Raw genomic sequence first — 21520 nt, forward strand, 5'->3', positions numbered from 1 at the left:
AAAATAAACTTCACTTTCACATTCAGCCTTTTTTTTGTCTTTTTTTTTTTTTGCTTTTTTTTTTGTTAAATTGGTTGAGAATTTTCTTTGAGAAAATTACCTAGCTTCAGCTCAACCCTTCGGGCAGGTTTTCAAACTTAACAACTTCATCTCTTTGCGCTGTGCCTTACAATATCCCAAATCTCTTTTTTCAGCATCCATAGCTTCCTTGTTTTTTTTTCCCCTTTAGGTGACCAGGTAGAAAATGAAAAAAGTGTCTCTTTTTTTTTTGGTGCCTGGGCAATCTGGAAGCAATCTCCTTTTTTTTTTCTTCCCCTACATTCCCCCCCTTCACATTCACAGTGCAGCCACCTTATGTCTCAAGGCAACGCTGTCACAGGAACATTCTCTCAGGCCGTTGCTATCTGATGGGAGAGGAGAACACATGGAGAGGAGAAATACAGTTGCAATCAAAATATTCGAAAGAAAAGGATAAAAAAAAGCAATAAATGACATTCAAGCATAAACTTAAAAAAACAACAACATTAAGACCTATTTCTGGCAGACTTTGACGAATTATGAAAAGGAGAAGACGGCTTGACTTGTTTGACATGTAAAAGTTAAGTCAGGGGTAGACTTATACTCGCGGTTTTGTAAAATATTCATAATCAGGTATTTGAATAATCAGGTATTCGACCACCCCTTAAGCAATCCTGCCAAAATAATAATAAAAAAATATACATTGTATGCTATCTGTTTTTAAAATTATTTTTCGAAGTTGAATATTAGTCAGTAAAAATACAAATTATGATCTTCTACACATGAATTAAAAGGCACCAATGAAATTTGTCTGTGCTAAACCTGTTAGCGATTGCAATACGCATTTGAGCACTAGCGATTTCCATTTAATGTGAACAAATACAAGCAAACCGCTATATGTACCCTCAGTCAATATTTCAATTTTCTCAAAGTAATTAATTTTTTTTGACAACTTCCCTGATTGCTGCAGTGCTTTTGGGCCTCATGAGCTTCTGTAGCTTCCTTATAATTTGCGTTAAGGGTGCGCCCTATACACAGGTGCGTCTTATAGTCAGCATTGAGGATTCGGTTGACTTACTTGGACTGGTACGAATAAGCAGAAACGTGGTCGGCGGCTCCGTCGACCTGAATTTGTTGCTGCTGGCCAGTCACTTCCTGTGATGAGGGCGCCACTGTCTGGGGGGAGGCTTCCGTCACCACTCCCTATAAACACAAATCAGGTAAATTGTGAAAAACAATATTTTTGAAGGTTCAGTGGGTCAATCTCAATTTTAAATGTATTAGTATGATACCGGATGACGGCGTCAAGCACCTGTATGACAAATGTATGCATGACTTGAGTAAAAACACATGTACGCTATATTAATATGTTGTTAAAATTATAATATGGGCCTCCTCCTTGACAATGAATTCAGTGTTAAAGATGATTTGCACATCATTTGTTAGGTCGCAGCTCCATAAGGGGGTACTGCCGTCTTGAATTTTAACATTTCATTTATAGCTTTAATTTAAGCCCTAAACAACATTTCCATGTCCATCTCCAAGTGTCTTTTATTTCATAATGAAGCTAATAAGGAAATCAGGATGACAAACAACACATCTAATTGAAAAATGTAAAGTGCAGCAGCACCATCATGCCACTGAGCACTGAGTGCGCATATACTTATTGCTAACTAACAGACAGAATGCGTCCATCATATTACTATAGAAATATATATATATATATATATATATATATATATATATATATATATATATATATATATATATATATATATATATATATATATATATATATATATATATATATATATATATATAATATACAGTGCCATACAGCTGCTATGATTCTACTACCATATTTTTCGTACTATAACCTGCAACTTTTTTCTCATGATTTGAGCCCTGCGGTTTAATGTCCAGTGTGTCTTGTATTATGATAATTAGTTTTGCTTACAGTGCCATGCAGCTGCTATGATTCCATGTATGCTATGTATCTGTTCAAGGAGTCAAATTACAGAACATCTACCAAGTGTTCCAAGTCCAAATTTCTTCCTGAGTTTAGTTTCCAAGTCTATTTTTCATTACCCCCTGTGTTAAATTGAATTTTTGTGTACAACGGCATTCTGTTTTTCTTGTCTGCACCCGTTTCCAAATCTGTTCCTTTCATGACAACAAAAGCCCAATTTGTGTTGGGACTACGTTCGGCCGCATTGTGTCAATCACCTCTAACAAGCTCTCAAGGATACTGCAAGCTACCTATACATCAGCCCTACCGACACCACATGATGCATCGATACCCATCCGGCAGCAAATGCCGGCGCTGAGTCTTCACTGGTGAGGAAGGTGGAAACGGTAAACAGGGGCCCAAGGCGACACTACAACTACATCTCTCTGCCGCCATCCCGTTCCTGTACGCGCCTTTCAGAGAAGAGAGAAGAAACTAATGTGTCTGTCAGGGGAAACTGTCATCGTCTGTGCTCGCGGGGCTAGCCGGAGCGCCGCGGCTGATAGATGTGTGTTTCGGCTACCTACAATGCCCAAGCGTGCGTGTGTGCGTGTTGTATATATGTGCCTGCGAGGGAGCGAGACAGCAGCGCTCGCACTGTATCTCACTTGAGTTCCTGTCATCCGACACACGACTGATAGTCCATCTAAATATGACCACACTGTCAGTTGCCAGACAGCCATCCCGCTCTCCTGCTTTCATGATTTGTCATATGCTCCAGAAGCTACTTAAATGTAATATAAAAATACTATCAAGAAGGGTATTCAAAACAAGGACATTTGCAAATGTTCTTCTGGAAGCAGAAATGATAGCCGTGGAAGCCTACAAACAACTTCATGAACATGAATGGGGTTTAATTGAAAGTGATACCACCATCCAATAAATGTATGCAGCCAAAGATGCTTTAAAGTACTTAAATTCAGCGATGGTCTGAAAGAGTGCAATGGAACAATGCATGCCAGCAAAATTACTGAATACTGGATTATTTTAACATCCAGAAAGAGGAGGACATCAGGTAAAAGATTTTTCTTTTTACCTTAGTCAGCAAGGTGGTATCCTGGACAATTTTAAAGTTACGGCGAAAGAGGGTTTCTCGTAAAACCTCTGACTCAGCTTGCTTTGCTTGTATTTTTTATTTTTATGCATTGGTTGCGGGCCAATACATTTGTATATAAAAAAGAACACTTGACAGTATGCTCTGAAAATGCATACGTTTAGGCAGCGGTTCTCAAATACGGGTACGAGTTCCGCTAGGGGTATGAGAGGGCCCTTCAGGGGGTACATGGGATTTTAACAGGGTTTCTGCAGATATCTGAAAAACTAATATCTTTTTATTGCCTTTCTGAGAACAGTTCATTTTTATTTTCAAATTAACAACAAATGAATTGGAACACCCTTTTGGAAAACTATTTATACCTACTATCTCCGTGTTAAACAAAAGGTTAAGAAATGCTTATCGTTATTGGGGCTGTGAGGAGTAATGAAGTCTTCTTTTGGTGAAGTGTCTGCCGATTATCGATTGTAAACACAAAGTGTCTGGAAGTCTTACTTCGACAGGGACGGCTGTTGGAGGCACAGGAGTGTACTGGGGAATGTAGGTCCCTTGCATAGGCGCTGCTGCAGCGGCGGCCGCAGTCATGTACTGAAACACACAAAAATGACGTGCATTAACATGCGAAGAATATATATATATATATATATATATATATATATATATATATATATATATATATATACATATATAGATATATATTCAAGATTCAAGAGTTTTATTATCATATGCATAGTAATACCACACAATGAAATTCTTGATCTGTTCACTTCCCCGAGCCATAATCGAGCAAATAATAAGGTAGGCAATAAAACAAACAAAGAAAAACAAAACAGTGATCGAGCGATAAGGGCAGTATTAATGAACCACTAATAAATTAATAGACTTACATTCAGAGCATATTACGGAGTAGACTGAGTGGAAGAATTGTGATTTTTTTTAATATAACTGTGTCACACAAATTATTATTTATTTTTACCACAGTGGATTTTTCTGTCATTAGCACAGGGGTACAAACAGTTATAGTCCCTTACAATAATGGTTCTATTTTAAGTATTTTTTTTAAAAAGTACCACCAAAAAGCACGATTGGTAATCAATATGATAAAACCAATGCTACTGCATTTTAATGTTGGCCATGATAATGGCGCGCATGAAGAGTTGAGTTTTTTTTTTTGTTTCACCGCAATTCCAAACGTGACAGTCCAAATTTTACTCCATGCACCAAATGTCCTTTGGGGGGCGCTAAAAGAATACCGTTGCTCTCTCACACCAGAGCCAAACAGAGGAGCATGTGAGGTAAACTAGCAAGAAGGAGGAGGAGGAGGAAATGTCCCGCTGTATCATCAAGACTTCACATGCAGGCAAATGTGCAAGGCCACAACTGAGAAAAAGATGGAAAATGGAGAAAAAAAAAGCTGCTAAAGGGAATGAAAGGAGGAGAGAAACGAGAAGAAAGAGAAGGCCCCTTGCCCGTGGCGTATATTCCTTTAGTCATGCTTCTCCTTGCCCCTTTTAACTGGCTCTTACCTCGCACCATGATGGCCATTTTACAGATGTGACACAGGTTGGGTTACATGACAGCCGTGGGGCTTTCACATGCAATATGAATGAGGACTTGACACTATGCATGAGGCTTTTTTTTTTCTCAGTGTGCTTGCCCCTTTTTAATGACCGCATTCCTGCACGTAAAAATATTTATCAGGAGCGCAGGCTTAATGTACTCTATTATATGAAGTAATACGGTCATTGCTTTACTAGGGCGCCCACAAACAGGTGCGTAGAAAGGCGGTGAAAAGCGGAAGACTTTACAAGGGCCTCGCATAAAAGGAGGGGCCCCTGGTTCTGTTTTTTGTTTTTATAAGACAAGATCAAGTAAAAACAAATATTTGGATATTACAGCTCAGTACATTATAATGGATTTGGAATGAAACAATCCAGAGGTGCTTTAAGTCCAAGTCAAGTGAACCATGAAAGACAGGGGTGTCCAAAGTCGGTCCTCGAGGGCCGCCGTCCTGCATGTTTTCCAGGTTTCTTTTCCTGACACACCTGAGTCAAATGATCGGGATCGTTATCAGGTTTCTGCCGAGCTTGCGGATGAGCTGATCGTTTGAATCAGGCGTGTCAGGAAAAGAAACCTGCAAAACATGTAGGACGGCGGACATTGCGCACCCCTTTGGACACCCCTGATGTAGGAATTCAAACAAAAGAACATCGTCCTAAAATATTTTCTTGCAAATCTTTTGGTATTCGAGGCGTCCGTCCCACAGTTCACTTGGGTCTTGCCTTCCTGTGTGGAGTTTGCATGCTCTCCCCGGGCCCGCGTGTGTTCCTCAGAATTAACCTTGACGTAAAAGCCTCCTTTCGCTTTTATTTTGAAATCGTGACAAGGAAGTAAAAATCTCGACAATGTCGGACTAGACTCTCAGATTGCTGCTACCGTTACTTGTGTTCCTGTTCACCGACAGACCCCCGTTCCCCCCGCCGGCGTTCAGAATTTGTGACGGCAGTCCGCTGTAGGATGTAGTAATAGCATTATTTGGCTTCAGGCCCGGCGGTGCCGGTGAAGTGTCATTACAAGCGGTGTTGCTAATGGATCGGGTACGGCTCGGGCGCTCGCCGCTAATGAGAGCAGCTAAAGGCCATAGGCATGGGTGATTAACTCCCCCCCCACTGTTGCTGCTACGCACGGCCGGGAGGATACCCCGAGATGGGGAAGTTGTTATGCCAGAGTGACTCTCGGTGACTTTAAGGTTATCTCACCTTCCCGACTGTCACGCTCACAAAAGAAATATCCAGACTCGGTGACACATTAGCACGTCCCTTCTCCTCGCTCACCTTCCTGTCACTTCCCTTTCTCTCATCCTGCTATCGGCGAAAAGGGCCGAGGAGATTGTTCGAGTGACCTTCTCCGCCTTGGCAAATCAGAATCATGCATACGAATTTCTCAGACTTTTTTTTTTGGTCTTCTTCCCTTTTACCCAACTCACCTGTGAGGACTGCATGAAAGCAAATGAAAGGAAGAAAGAGATAATTAGCCGTATCAGAATGTACCTGTCAAAAGGAGGCCGTCCATTTGAAATGTTATATTTGGCTGCGGGAGTGAATATGGAATTTAATTTTAAGTTAATAAGAATATTTAATATGATTTTCCTTTCAACCATATGCATTAGTTAACCTATTCAAGCGGCGGGGCATAATAATCATTTTAAAGCCGCACCAGCTCACAATTCCGTCATTGTCAAGATTGCCGACAAAGCTACGCGGCGCGATGTTAATAAAACAAATGTATGTCCTGTCTTGATTAATATTTCCACGTCTTTTGTCCAGGAGGTACATTTAGCAGCGTAAACGTTCATGTCTTCTTTTAGATAAACCACAAACATCTGAAGCAGAAGAATGTGCATCGTTTCAGAAATTGAAAAATTATGATGAAAATGTTACTTTAGGTTGGTTAGATTAGTATATTCTATAAATACATTTGAAGTGAGCACTTAGAATGGGTCTTAATAGGTACCGTATTTTCCGCACTATAAGGCGCACCTAAAAGCCTTCATTTCTTTAAAAAGCTGGTGGTGCGCCTTATAATCAGGTGCGCCTTATATATGGATCAATATTGAGATTGGGATTCGTAGACGGGGAATGAACTGATAAGTAAGCTTTACCTGTTTCTTTTGTGTGTTTACACTTGAACAAATTGGTCATATTGACATTGAGTTATTATGGTATTGAGAGTTTAGAGTTATAATTTTAGTTATTATTGTTATTACTTTGAGTATTACTATATTGTGATTGAAAAAGTTTTAAAATGTGTCATTAATTGCGGGTGCGCCTTATAATCCGGTGCGCCTTATATATGGAAGACGTTTTAGAATATGTTATTAACTGAGGGTGCGCCTTATAATCAGGTGCGCCTTATAGTGCGGAAAATACGGTATATTTCGATATGTAATGCGATACGTTAGCCCTATCCATCAATAAAGGAGTGGATAACAGAAGAAGACGCTTCTTACAAATCTGTCTTCCCCGTACACTAAAGCTGTCAGTCACCACTGTCACCATGACAACAGAAACGTAGGTTGTACCATATATACGATGACAGAAAAAGGACAAGCACTGTGGAGGGAAGGTCACCCCTCGCCATGTCCGCCTACACTAAAACTCACAAAACAAAAAGCTAATAAACATCCACTTTGCAATCATAATGACTGATGGACTCTTGGTAAGTGCTGAGATCTCGCCGGTGTTCCATAAATGAACGTGCAATCAGTCTACACAATACATAAGTTGTTTTAGTATTCCATAATCATGTTTGTATAGACTACAAAATGAGCAAAGTAAATGAATTGTTATCTGTGAACTGGTTTATATAACGGACACAGAGGCGCTTTAAACGCAACTCACGCAGGTTTTGCTTTGACAACTGTTAGATTGGGCAATACCTGACACCGGGGAGTGCCGTTTTGCATCTATGCCAGATTTAGCGGGCTGTGAAACAATAACAGACACTTCAGCAAAAATGTTCATTTATGACACATATTACGGGTGGAAATCGGGAAGCTCCTCACACGAAATGACATTGTGGTATTTTTCCAATTATACCAATAGTAAACTTGCATTAACATATCTGCAATACGTAAAAATACGCATGTAATTGAAAACATAACATTCTATTAACACAGTTGTTAAAATTCCGATCCAAAGCATTTTGTGGTGGACTCAACTCCATTCCAAAGCAGTGACCAACAGATGAGTCACGCTTCCTAAGTAAAAGGTGATGTTTTCCTCGCTTCTCATTCACAACAAGCCAAACGTCAAAGCTGAAGCAATTTCTGGGAAAGCTATGAACATTGGGTTCTTTTTTTGATGGTGGGAGGAAAACCACAACCAAACGCGCAGCCAAGAGCGTTCTAAGGTGTGGTGCTTCCTTAAGAGCTCACTGGTCTCCACACTGAAGACACATTTTTACCATTTTTACCAATTACATTGGTGGAAATGAACATTGTAGGTTGACAAAGTAAAATCCCCTTTAAAATTTGGGCACGTTGATCTTTCAATGGTGCACATCTTGGACCGTTCACTAATTTTCACATACTTCAATTGAAACGTTTTGGTCGCTGGGAGTTCAAAATGGAGACTTTAAACGGACAATATGTAAGATTTGAGAGTTTTTCATAACAGACAGCCGGAGGTGCTGCATTTTCCATTGCCCGTAGCTATAACAAACATGGCACCCCCCCATGTAATATAATTTAATGATCACTGGACCCACGATTATATTTAATACATCTTTAAGAACATATTTATTTGCAGGTTTTTGAAATTTATAATCATTTAAATGATTCCTTTTGAATGAAAAAGGGTCTAAATTTTACGCAGTGTCCCTTTAAGGAGGATCTTTTTTGTAAGAATCTCAAAATGGACATCGTTACTGAAAATTTGTATTTTTATTTTTGTCAGCTAACTCAAAACACATTTATTAGTACTTTTTCTCCATGCATCCCTACTCCTAGTATGACTACTGTCAGTCTGTGCCAAAAGTCATGTGACCAGAAGGCTGGCGTTCACAACTCCACCACATGTGCGCGCACTTGACAAATATGCACTATGGAGTCCACTTTTCTTTTAAAATCCGTCTTTTACAGCGTTCCTCAAGCACTCCCTGCAAAACTGTCCAAATTTAACGCCAACAGAACACCACTATCAAACGTCGCATAGACTGTCTTCGGCGTCTCACCGATAGAGAAAATCAAAATCCAAAAAGAGCTTTCTTGTTCTACTATTACAAATCATCAGCCATCGAAGCCGTCATTATAGATTAGCATACAGTATGTCTAATCCTGGCTGTTAGTACAGCTGGTGCAGATTACGTGGGGGCGGGTTCTTCTTGACAGGACCGACGTGGCGTCGCAGTCGCCGGCAAACACATTGCTAACTGTACAGCGCCGTTTCCATCACACATACACCCACATTGTGATTAAACGTTAAGGCGCGGTAAAGCTGCGCCCGGGGCACGAGGGTTAAAGCGGGAAGACCGGTGACAACGTTAAGCCGCCCAGATCCCGGAATGGAGGTGCTTCTTGATTTAAAGGCGGCGATAGCGAGCGCGCCTGTGTGTGAGTGAGAAAACTAATGGAGTGATATATTTCATGCGAGCTAGCACGTGAGAGAGAGAGAGAGAGAGCGCCACGGTGACAAATTAAAGGTGAGAAAGCAGAAGGACTGAATAGCGTGTCACGTTACGGTTGTCAAGGTTTTGCAATAAATTTAGAAGTCGGGGAGGGAATGCTGATTTTCAATAACTGGTGGAGAAAGAATTAGCTTTACTTGTGGTATACATGACAAGAAGGCCCCAGGCTGTAAATCCGCTCTTTGACGTATATATCCGTCAATAGCAGTGGATGTGAATTGTAGTTTCTTTAAGTATGTTTTTTTTCTTTTTTTTTTTAAAAAAACATGGATGTTAAATATGTTGGAGGCATTACAGGAAAGCAATTCCCTGATGTCAAGGGCACAATTTCCCTTAAAATTGAAAATATTCTATGTAATTATAATAGTAATTTGTGGATTTACAAACGACACATTTAAAATAGGAAATGAAGCAAATTATTTCTTGATTAAGATGACAAATTCCCCTCTCCCAAACTGCACCACAACATCTTGATCAGCTCCATCACAGTCTGGTATTGCAAACTGTACTGTACCAAACAGTAAAGCTTTCCTGTGTGTCATTAAAATTGCATTATGCATCCGCAGTATGGTTATGTATACAGTTTGCTTATGTATATAACTACATTACAACAGTTCTCGATTGGCATAATATTAAGGGGGGCGCTGGCCACAAGTGTCATTAAAAACAAAACAAAACATCAACGATAAAAATGCTCAACACTGGCAAGTATTTCACATGCTGGAAATTCTCGTCCTTGGCACCGAAAGAGTTAACATTCATCCCTCAGTCTGTCAGCTTGTCAAACGCATGTCTTACAAAACGCATCCTATTTAAAAGTCCAAATACGGAGTTCCCAAAAAGTCACTTTACAGCTACATCTTTTTGATGTCTTTTCAGATATCATTTGAACAGTCGTGATGCAATTAGCGTTTGACAGCTTCGCATGAAATTTTTGTAAATGCCTCACTCCCTCTGCTCACGGCTCGCCAATTGATACTGAAGCAGCGCAGGAACATTGCCGCCAGGCGTGAGCTTTTTCTGTCCCGTTCTGCATTTCAGCGGCAGACTGAAAAACTTTACGGCCACCGGACGACATACCACAACCCGTGACAGGCTTCTCAAAAACAGGATCTGTCACTGAAAAATCATGCGGCGGATTTCCTGCTACTACCATCACAAATGAAAACACTGAACTCCCAAATGGTGCAAAAGGCATGGGAATTTTATCTGGGGGTTTGCATTGGAACAGAACACCAACAAAAGCTCGATTTAGCTGATCCCCCCGAGTGATAAAGTTTCTACCCGTACCGATTTCAGGTTGTCGAGTACATAATCTTCTGCTTGTACCTTTTGTACCACCTGCACCTCACTAGATGCTTCATTTGTGCTTATCTTATATACATATGTGTATGGGGTACTCACACTTCCTGTGGTGCCCAGAGACAGATGGTTCATCTGCTGGGTGAGGGGACCCATCATGCTGGCAGGCTGCATGGACATAGTGTGGTCCATGGCTGGCGTGATCACTGCACCCTGGATGAGAAGACAAAACAGAGCACAAACTGTTCAGTTGAACTGCAAACACAAATGTAATTAGTTAACGCTTCAAAAACATCACATCAAATTCTGGCCAAGGTGCTTGACTCGCTACGGAAATATGTTAATTGTCAAAATACAGTGGAGCCACGACGTTATTGACATGTATGTAATATATTAGTGGTATTCACTATGCTATTTTGGTACTAATTTCCAACATGTACTATTGCAAGGAGGCAAAGAGTAATTGCGAATTGTGACACTGGAATAGTGAGAGAAATGTGAGAAACTGAAGGGACGTAAAAGGTAGAGGAACAAAACGGTGTTAGCAGAAGGGATAAGCCGTGAAGTGAAGATAAAGAGAAACGGTTTGGGGACTTAAGCGGACGTCATCCAGGATAAGTCCGATACTGCCAGGAATAAAAGAACGGTATGCCAAAAATTACCGATACAACACAGGGATCACCACAATTTTCACAATCGATAAACTCTATGCTTGCTCCATCAAAAGGGTCAGTACGTGGCGCCGATGCATAAATAATACCAGCCGGTGTGGCTCATTGATTGCGAAGAAGCTTTTGTCTCCTCGGTTCCATCCTCTGGTGCAATTCTCGGCGTGCGTTCCCTAACGGGCGGATGAGATTGCTGGAAGCATTCGCGGTGTCAAAAAAACACAAGGGAAACGTGTTACTCTTTCTTTTTCTGTCACAAGAGTACCTCAGCCCAAATGCTGACGCTCCGTGAGGAACATAAATCCTTCAAGCCATTTTCCACAACTCAGCTTGTGTCTTTTCTCACTTTGAGCGTGTGTGATAAAATTGGAGAGGGGATTCGGCACAAATAAGGATTTTCCGCAGACAAAACTTGTCAGAACGGTACCGTATATTCCCGAGGTGCAACGGGGTCGGCAACCTTTAACACTCAAAGGGCCATTTGGACAGTCTCCCACGGAAAGAAAAACAATGGGAGACACAAAACCTCTTTGACATTTGAAGTAAGAATAACATCACATATGATAAGAAAATGACTTTTTGAGATCCTTTTAATCATAAAACTAAAGCAAAAACTTTAACGATCCACCTGCAGCATCCAACCATGCAAATAGTTTTGTAATAAAGTAATCAAGTAAGTAATAAACCCATCAAGGATTATTTAAAGGGTTAGGTATGACACTTTAAGACGTAGCCATTAACTGGTCTCTACCGCCTCCTACTGGCTTGAGGTGAAGCACACATCAACAAAGAATTTCCTGTTTGCTGACAAAGTTTGACCACCGCTCAACAGAATGTTGCAAAAATCGCAGGAAAATCTATGTCATAAATCCTATAAAATGCATCTCGAAAATTGTAATAATGGGTGTCTATGGTCCAAAATTTGGACAATGAGGATTTTTGTACACAAAATCTCGCACGTCCAGTTGCAATCGCATCGTCAGAATTGTTGCATTTTAAAATTTTACAAGTTTTACTCATCTGCTGGAAATCTATGCACCCTAGCATTTTTTCCCCATTAGTTCTTTTGTGATATCATAAAAAAGTCCAAGGAATTTCCGTAATTTGTAACATAATGCCACAAAACACAACTAAAGATGCTAACTGCGCTACTGTCTTCTCATCCTTCTTTCTTGCTGATTCGCTGGCTTCTGCCTCACGTGACGCCCCAAACAGCCAATGAATATTCGTTAGCTGGGTGAACTTGGATGTTTTCATTGGTCCACTGTCAATAATTTAATTGGTCAGATTTAACAAGACTGGGTGAATGCATTGACTGCTATTAGCGCTCGTGTAAAAACGAATCCAGAAACCACATCACGTTAAAAGCCGCATGGTTCAAAATGCAGGGGAAAAAAAAAAAACCTAGCGGCTTATAGTCCGGAAATGATGGGAATTTAAATTTAGATGAGGTAGTCATTATTTTTCAAAGTCAAAGGGAGCTTCAGGATGAAAGAGTCACATGCGGCCCTGGAGCCATAACTTGCAGACCCCGATAATATAAGGGGTTCCTCGGTTTACGACGGCGTTTCGTTCCAATGGTGGTGGCGTAGTCTGTCATTAGCAAAGTCATGATGACAGAAAATATTTGGATGAAAAACACGTTTAGGGAAAAAAAAAATAGAAACGGTGTCGTTACAAAGACCGTCTCGCTTCTTGTGTTGGTTGTTTTTTTTATTCTCAAATTGCTGCAGTTAAACATGTTGTAAAACGAAGACTTCAGCAATGCCGGATATCATTTTGAAACTATAACAATGCCCAACGCATGAAAAGATGAGTTAAATGCAAACATCTTAGACATACTACCGTTGTTTTCTCACTGTTATAGTAGTTTGATACAGTACGTGTCCAATAAACGCATTTTCACTTACAATATATGCTAATGCAGTAACCTACAATGTACTGTAACAGTAATAATGTACACATACACAAATTTTGGATCATCTTTGCAAGTGAAGTCAAAAACTACCCATTGAAAATACTTTTTCCAGGGCCCATTTCAAAGTAATTTGTAGAACATACTGAAAGATATTGAAGGTATGACATTATTTACAGCTCTTTGCCACTATTTGAAATGGCCGGCAACAGTAAAAAAAAAACAACAACGGATACTCTTCCTGTTTTCTTCTCGTTTCGATCTGTGCAACAATGATTACCGGCAGAGCGTCAGGATGTTAGAAAGCGCGAGAAAGCAAAGCGGTAGAGAGAGGTTAGAAAAGAGGAAGGCGAGAGAGCGAAAGGAAGGCAGAGGCGGAAGGGTGGTAAGAAGTAGCACCTGTAACCGATTCAGCTACTGACAATGCTTTCATAATGGGAACGCGAGAGCAACGGAAGGGCTTAATTCACAGACGTGTCAGGGAGAGTTAAGCCGATTTGTGATTTCGATTTTCCGTGTTTGTGAGAGGGAGCGTCTGCGCGAGAGAGTGAGACGGAGCGAGGAAGGCGGGGGGGTGTTTGTGTGTGCGTCCGCGTGTGTATGCACTGTGGTTTAATGTCCCGCAGCAGACGGACTATAAAAGAAAATTAAAGACCGACATGAATGCCGAGACATATTTTGATGTCTCTCCTTTGTGTGCGTACATATGTGACTTTGTGTGACTGCTTGAGGGAAATCTGTCATGATTAAGGTGATATTGATCACAATCTTGACAGACACGAGGACGATACCGGGCCCTCGGCTGTTACTGCCGCTGATATACACCAACCGTAGGAGACAATGTACAGTAAATAAAAAAAACGTTACAACCCGCAGTGTTTTTTTTTTTTTTTCTTTTAATGGCCGCCAATTACCGGTGAAAAGCGTCTTCGAGGACTGATGGATCGCTGATCAGTATCAGATGGTTTGCACACTCAGTCACCGCAAGCTCGATAGACCAGATAAATGTCACATACGCAGCAGGTGTTATGGCTGACTGATTCCTTTTGTGCACGATATCTACCCCACTGAAAACACTCATGCTAAGCCACTATATGTGATATTTACAGGGACGTTTTTAGTATTCATCGCGGTCAGGATTCTTTCCAGGAAAGAAAATCGTCTAGATTGAAGATAATGTGGGCAAAAAACAGTCCTAATATTTTACGTGCTTTCGGAATTGAGTATGGATGCAACTCCCTCAAAAATGAAAGTGCAAAGGATGGGAGGGAAATTTCTCATTCGGCAGGTATTTGATGCTACGTGATCACTATCTAAAATGCTGGAGGCGGGCATTCCGACATCCAATAATTTTGATGTTTTAGCTCCTTTGCTGCAGGTGAACACATCCAACATGATGCTTTGGGCGTATCTACTCTATCATTGCTTCAAATGTTCAGTGGTATCTCGCTGCCTGCAAGAGTTGATCGTTTCCTCACCCTCAGTTCAGGCGCCTGAGGCAACAGAATCTCACACTGGACACTAGTATTCAGGCGGTAATAACGAAAACACCAACAACAAAAATCCAAAACTGACCTTAAGTTCCGACACTGGCAAAAAAAAGGGTAAAAAAAAAAAAAAACATTTTTAACACAGCAGAACACATTTCCACTTATACATTTTTTATTACTAATATAAACTGTGAGATTTTAGGCAACTCTCTCCCCATAAATTTTAGTCAATGAGATAAAATGACGCCAGAAACACAAAGCACACATTTGCGTCAGCTTGGTTTGTTCAAAAGTGATCAGTAGGAACGGCAACTGTGCCAGGCTGAGTCATTTATTAAATGGCTGCAATAGGCACTGTACATGTCCGCGTAAGTCATTTTTTTAGCACCCTGCGGAAGTGACAATTTGTGCTGTAGATACTAAAGTGTCAAGTCCTTTGCTGTTGCGACAAAATAAATGGCAAACCAAGACGTTCTTGTCCATATATTATTTTATATGGTAAGGTTCAGTTTGAAGTCGGCCGGCCTTACCATGTTTTACTGCCATGCAAAAGAAAAAAATAAAATAAAATTAAACCACACACAAAAGCTAACATCCCGACTGACCTACCTACCTTTTGGTGACCCAATTAACACGGCTCGATGTCTTTTTTTTCCACTAGGTGACCCGAAAATCTTGGCACGATGACTTTTAAAACTCATCACGTTTTTTTTTTTCTAGGTGTTTTACCATTTGAATGAATTTGTCAGTACTGTAAACTTTGCCATTACCTTGTAAGACATATCCTTCCAATGGGAAAAAAAAAATACACTTCAAAACTCGTCTTCATCTATTTTAAAATGGAACAATATGTGTCTGTTGTATCGAAACTGATTTTCCAGTGCAAACCATTATTTTTTTTACATGCAGTACTACATGTCTCCACAGGGTCTGCGGTTTACTTTTTGTAAGCGTATACATGACTGGTAAAGCTGCAAATCTCAACCACATAAGGAAGGAATGCAGTATAGTCAAATCCTCCCAAACGTCAAACACGACCGCAGTGAGTCTTAGTCAAACAACGTGTCACTTGTAGTCTCACATGAAAGAGGACCCCGATTTCACTCAACAAGTTCCTCCACTTTTTCACTGTGAGGTTTTGCAGCCATATGTCGATGCCTTCATGCCAGCATGTGTGTGAAAACACACCCCAGACTTATTCCGCCTCTTATTTGTCTCATCTCATTCACGTATGCTGACATGAAGCAAAAAATTCTGGGGGGCTGGAAAGTCTGTTATGTTCTTCAAAACATGTGCTAATGACTGATTTTTGAAATATTTCGCAAGACTGAATGCCTGGAGTAAAACGATCATCCGCCAAACCGACTCACGCACGCCGCATCATAAAACTCAATTAGCTATTGTGAGTCATCAATGTATTTGTGTACATGATCCGACCATGTGTGTTTCTACTTCTGTGCGAGTGTACATTCACATCCTTCTTTTTGTGTTTAATTCAAGCTGTGTTTAGACGAAAAAAAAAAAAAAAACTCTCATAACCACCTTTGTCTGCGGACAGAGAATCCACCCTCGGGCACATTTCTATTCATGCAAGTCCTGGAAAAAGAGCCAGCATGTGGGGCTTTTCACTCTAATCCGCAGCATGAATCCCCCTCGGAGCAAATAGAGCACTATGACTGTTCTTCGACTACCGACGTGGTGGGAGACATACTGAACTTATTTCCAAATAAGTCGAGAAATGACGGGTTTACTGGACTTCAAAAAAGATCGCGACTGCTTAGTAGGTGGCCAGCTGGTGGAAGATATGGCAAGTAAATACTGTGTGACCTGTATAATATCTCTGGCCCTTTATGAAGATTTTTAAAAAAATGATTACCGTATTTTCCAAACTATTAGGCACACCTAAAAGCCTTCATTTTTTTCTGAAAAAGCTGATGGTGCGCCTTATAATCAGGCGCGCCTTATATATGGATCAATATTGAGATTGGGATCGGTAGATGGGGAATAAGTAAGCTTTACCTGTTTCTTTTGTGTGTTTACACTTGAACAAGTTGCTCATATTGACATTTTTCAGTTATTATGCTATTGAGAGTTTAGAGTTATTATTGTTATTACTTTGAGTATTACTATATTGTGATTGAAAATATGTAATTAATTGAGGGAGTGCCTAATAATTCGATGCGCCTTACATATGGAAACGTTTTAAAATATGTCATTAATTGAGGGTGTGCCTTATAATCCGGTGCGCCTTATAGTGCGGAAAATGTTCCATATTGTTCTGCTTTTTCGATGGTTGAAATTTGATTTTTGCACATGCAATAAACACATCACAGTCCCAACTATTTCGTACACTATCAATTCAAATGTAAACTGTCAAAAACGTTCATAGTCTCCTACATTTGGGATGCGATTAATTTTGCTCTCTTGCTTGGACAAAATGGACATAACAGTGGACACAAATGAATCGGATGGACCACAACAGGATGCGACCCGTTTAGTGCATTGCCCGTTACGTCAAATACTGTTTTGCTGCAAAAATATAAGAAACTTATATGTTTAATATTTTATTATAATAATAAATAATATACATATTATTTTATTCAAAACTGCACAAATTTCCCATGTAAAATAAATTTGCTGCATTAAGTTTTAGTCTTCCACTGCCTAGTGCCCAAAGTCAGCTGGGATAGGCACCAGCAAGCCTGCGACCCTAGTGAGGATAAGTGACTATGGATAATGGATGAATGGAAGATTTAGTCCGTAACATATGAACAAAGTTCTATGAGTTTAACTTCTGACACACTGGGAAAAGAAATGAAAAAAAAAATACTGTCTCACAAGAAGAAATGATTTCGATATGTTGGTTTCAAGTCTAAGTGTGAACATTCGAGAAGTCTACAGAGAAAAACTGAATAGCGACGGCGAATAAGAAGCTCGAGAGGGGTCGCTCGGATCTGATGACGACGCGGTCTGACAACAGTGACGAATTTTCCTTGCCCGCCAAACATATTTAATGACCGCGTAGGTATTTGTCCTCAACAGATTATATGAAAACGAATGAGATGATGGATCGGTCACCACCCATTAATTCATTTGTATGTCCGTCATTGGTAATATCTCAGGGGGCGCGGCCGGAATTTAAATTCCGTTTTTCATCTCCTGCTCGACATTGTCGATCGTAATGTAATGTACCGCTGGCTACAAGTCCAATTACGGTGACATATGATAGGTGTAAGCAATAGTTTAACTGTGATGGTTTGTGTTCAAATACCTTCAATTAATCTAAGCTAAGTATTCATGGTAATGAGGTCATTATCAAAGTCATCTTCGAGAGGAGAACATGCTATTTGGATGCATACTGGTGTGTGTGTGTGCGCGTGTGTGTGAGGATCCAGGTGCTAGATGAAGCATGTAACACTATTCGTCATGTCTTTCCAGGAGGTCTATTCCTCTGCATGCTCGGACTGTCTTATGTGTGGCCTTCTCTAACTTCTAAATATAGCCAATGGAGTTTGTTCTCTCCATCAAAGCATAAAAAGTTGCCATCTGGAATCCGCTAATTATTTAAAGTTACTAATGTGAAGCATAGCAGAAGAGTAGCAAAGTAAATGAACGATAGATATTTTTGGCCAGTAAAAGTAGTTTTTACCTAAAGGGCGGAGCTACACAAAGCGCAGCCCCTAATTGCCTCTTTTTTTTTTATCAACGATGAGGCTGTGTGGCTTTTTTTTTGGCGGACTTTGACGCATTATGAAAAGGGAAAAACGGCTCGACTTGCCCGTGCTTGAAGCCGGCACGGATGTCGGCAGGTGGGGGGAGAAAGAGCGAAGGGCAAGCTTCCATGCTCTGATCTCGCAACGGTCGTAACTTGGGTAAAGAAAGCTTGGGATAATATCCCAAGTAAGATGATCAGCAAATCAACTGTGAAGTCCTCACTTTCAAACAAAGTGGAGAGGTCCAAAGATGACTACCCGTGGAAGAGTAATGAAGATGGTTGCGTAAATAACGAGCAGGGAGGAGAGGACAGAATGAGAGGAGCAATTTCCCCCTTGTACCCTTTTCTTTTTTTTGCACATTCTGTAGAGCTACTCTACTTATGAATGAATGTATTTGACAAGCTCTCTACAAAGACTTGAGTCTCATCGTTTGCGGTGAAGAGCTGTTCTAAAGACTTGATCCGTTCATGAGCACCATGTCAATAATGATAATTTCAGTCCAACAATAGAAAGGGCATTCTATAGCCATATAGAAAAGAACAATGAAACAGTGAATGTCCATTTGCCCATTCATGTAAGCACCCAAATGACTCAAAAGATGGGTTTATTCAAGCTCTTCCACCCATACTCACGTAATGACCACATTTGCATGTGTGATGCTCCCCCAGCAAGATAAAGTTGCTGTTCAACTTCTCTTCTGTTGAATTTAGATACCAAAGTTAGCTGTTCACAGGTGATTTAGGACTTTAGCTAAAATCCTTGGTGCCAATCGGCACCTGGTAGTCTTTATATGTAGTAAAGCCAAATGCTGGACCTTCTTGTGTTAATAGAAAATAACCATCTAACAATTTTTGATTATAAGTAAGCAATAGCCACTCTTTTAATAGCAACTATGATGACAGAGAAGCTGTATAGACACCAGAGGAGGCACATTAATGAAAGAAACCTGTCTCAAATTCTGCCTCAATAGTCAAATTCAAGAAACTGACAATATTCCTTCCTCTATAACCGCAGTATGTTTTTAATGTGAAGCAGCAAGATGGTTATCTCACAGTGCACCGATTCACCCCCTGTCTGATTAGGGCAGATAGTTATGGTCCAATTCTAAGAGGCCCCAGCAAGCATCTAACTGGCACTGAGAGCTGACTGGGGCGCAGCAGAGAGAAATTCAATACTTCACCTGCGGCATGTAAGGGCCGATGCACTCCAGCAGATACACATTCTTAGCACAAACGCTTCTTAGTGAGGGGGAAGGAAAAATGGGGTCTAGCTAAGTCATGGGGAAAGACAGCAATGCTGCGCTTGGTTGGCGCCTCGGTTACGCTTCGCTCTTCGGAAGCGTGAGAATTTGAGTGTGTGTGACTGCTGATCTGTATGTAAGTGAGATTCAGCCCTATGCTTGTGTTTCATGTGATAAGGGGGTTCTGCGCATTCTATTTGTCTTTTGCGACCACGGTTTTTATTGCCTGTAAACTCTGTTGGTTTGCTCTGAGACGAAAAAAGCAAGCGGCAAAGGTAACAGTCGTGTTACGCTGACAGTTACGTAACAGAGAGGCAGGTGGAACATCACGGAATGTTTTTTTTTCATGATAAACAGTAGGCACTATATACCGTATTTTCCGCACTATAAGGCACACCTGAAAGGCTTAATTTTTTTTAAAAAGCTGATGGTGCGCCTTATAATCCGGTGCGCCTTATATATGGATCAATATTGAGATTGGGATTCGTACATGGGGAATAAGTAAGCTTTACCTGTTTCTTTTGTGTGTTTACACTTGAACAAGGTTGCTCATATAGACTGAGTTATTATGCTATTGAGAGTTATTATTTGAGTTATTATTGTTCTTACTTTGAGTATTACTATATTGTGATTGAAAAGGTTTTCAAATACGTCATGAATTGAGGGTGCTCCTAATAATCCGGTGCGCCTTATAGTGCGGAAAATATGGTAAATACAAACATAAATATAAAGACACGTTCATGTCCTACATCACTTGTTGTGGCACAGTTGGTTTTGAAGCACTGGCTGGCCTCCTCACATTTGGCTGTTTAACCATCATGCAGTAGATTGATAGGCCATCACATCTAAGTTTTAATCGCTGATGCGGGTTTATTGATGTTTAAATGCTCAGGAAAAAAAGCCTGTGTAGCCCAGTAATGTATACGCGTGCTTCTGAGGGGTATTTATTGGAGCCAAATTACTGAAGGCCTAAGGTTGAAATGCATGGACCACCACACACATATATATAGATAGATAGATAGATAGATAGATAGATACTTTATTCATCCCCGTAGGGAAATTCACATATATATATATATATATATATATATATATATATATATATATATATATATATATATATATACATATATATATATATATATATATATATATATATATATATATATATATATATATATATATATATATATATATATATATAAATATATATATTTACACGAGTTCTATTTTGCACATCTAGCTTAGAGCGGCCTTGTGAGCTCTTGAGGCTCGAACGCTCGGCTAATTTGCCGTGATTCAATGAGATGCTGGCAAGCTGTGTGTAAGGGGCCTTTCACAGCGCACGGGCTGGGAGCAGGCGTACTGTAAGCCCGGGCCATAAAGCGAGACAGCTTGCTAGCTATCGTGCACTGATGGTTTGCGATAGCCGGGGTTAGTGCCGAGCAGCCGTTCGACGTCGGCTATGTCATAGAAACACAATGGGGGAGTGGCCGCGGGGACGGATACGGACACATGGCTGTTTTCCCGCTGGCACAAAACCGTGAGGACGCACCACGCGTCGTGCCAGTAACTTCAAGAGGTCTCATGACATATTGTTGGAAGATGGACAACAGTCAACAGGGCTGCATGGGAATAACTGGCATGCTATGAATCTCGCATATGGCGATCCATCAACACAATAAAAACAACGACATAATCGATAGCGGCTTTTTTGTGATAGCCAATTCTAATTATACCTGGTTTTGTCAAAACAAGTGTATTTCTCTAAGACAGCAAAAAATAAACAGAAAGCCTTAGATTTATACGTGTGAAATGGAGGCGTCTGAAACACACTTTGGACCCACTGGAGTGTGTCTTTCAAGTGCATGATTTAGATCAGGGAAAACAATTTTTCCAAGGACCCCAGTGCAAATATTTGCG

General features: G+C 40.4%; 1 protein-coding gene across 1 annotated transcript in view; it reads right to left on the reverse strand.

Moving 5' to 3' along the window:
- Positions 1-1092: 1092 nt before the first annotated feature.
- Positions 1093-21520, reverse strand: part of rbms3 (RNA binding motif, single stranded interacting protein) — a 190716-nt gene continuing 170288 nt past the window's right edge. Inside the window, exons 11-13 of the mRNA XM_088404487.1 lie at positions 10671-10781; positions 3576-3668; positions 1093-1221 (exon numbers count right to left, since the gene is read on the reverse strand). Coding sequence (XP_088260613.1) covers positions 1093-1221; positions 3576-3668; positions 10671-10781 — 333 coding nt within the window. The remainder of the gene's footprint in view (positions 1222-3575; positions 3669-10670; positions 10782-21520) is intronic.

Source organism: Hippichthys cyanospilos, chromosome 21 (genome assembly GCF_059441005.1).
Source record: "Hippichthys cyanospilos isolate Australia breed blue-spotted pipefish chromosome 21, RoL_Hcya_1.0, whole genome shotgun sequence".
Taxonomy (NCBI): Eukaryota; Metazoa; Chordata; class Actinopteri; order Syngnathiformes; family Syngnathidae; genus Hippichthys; species Hippichthys cyanospilos.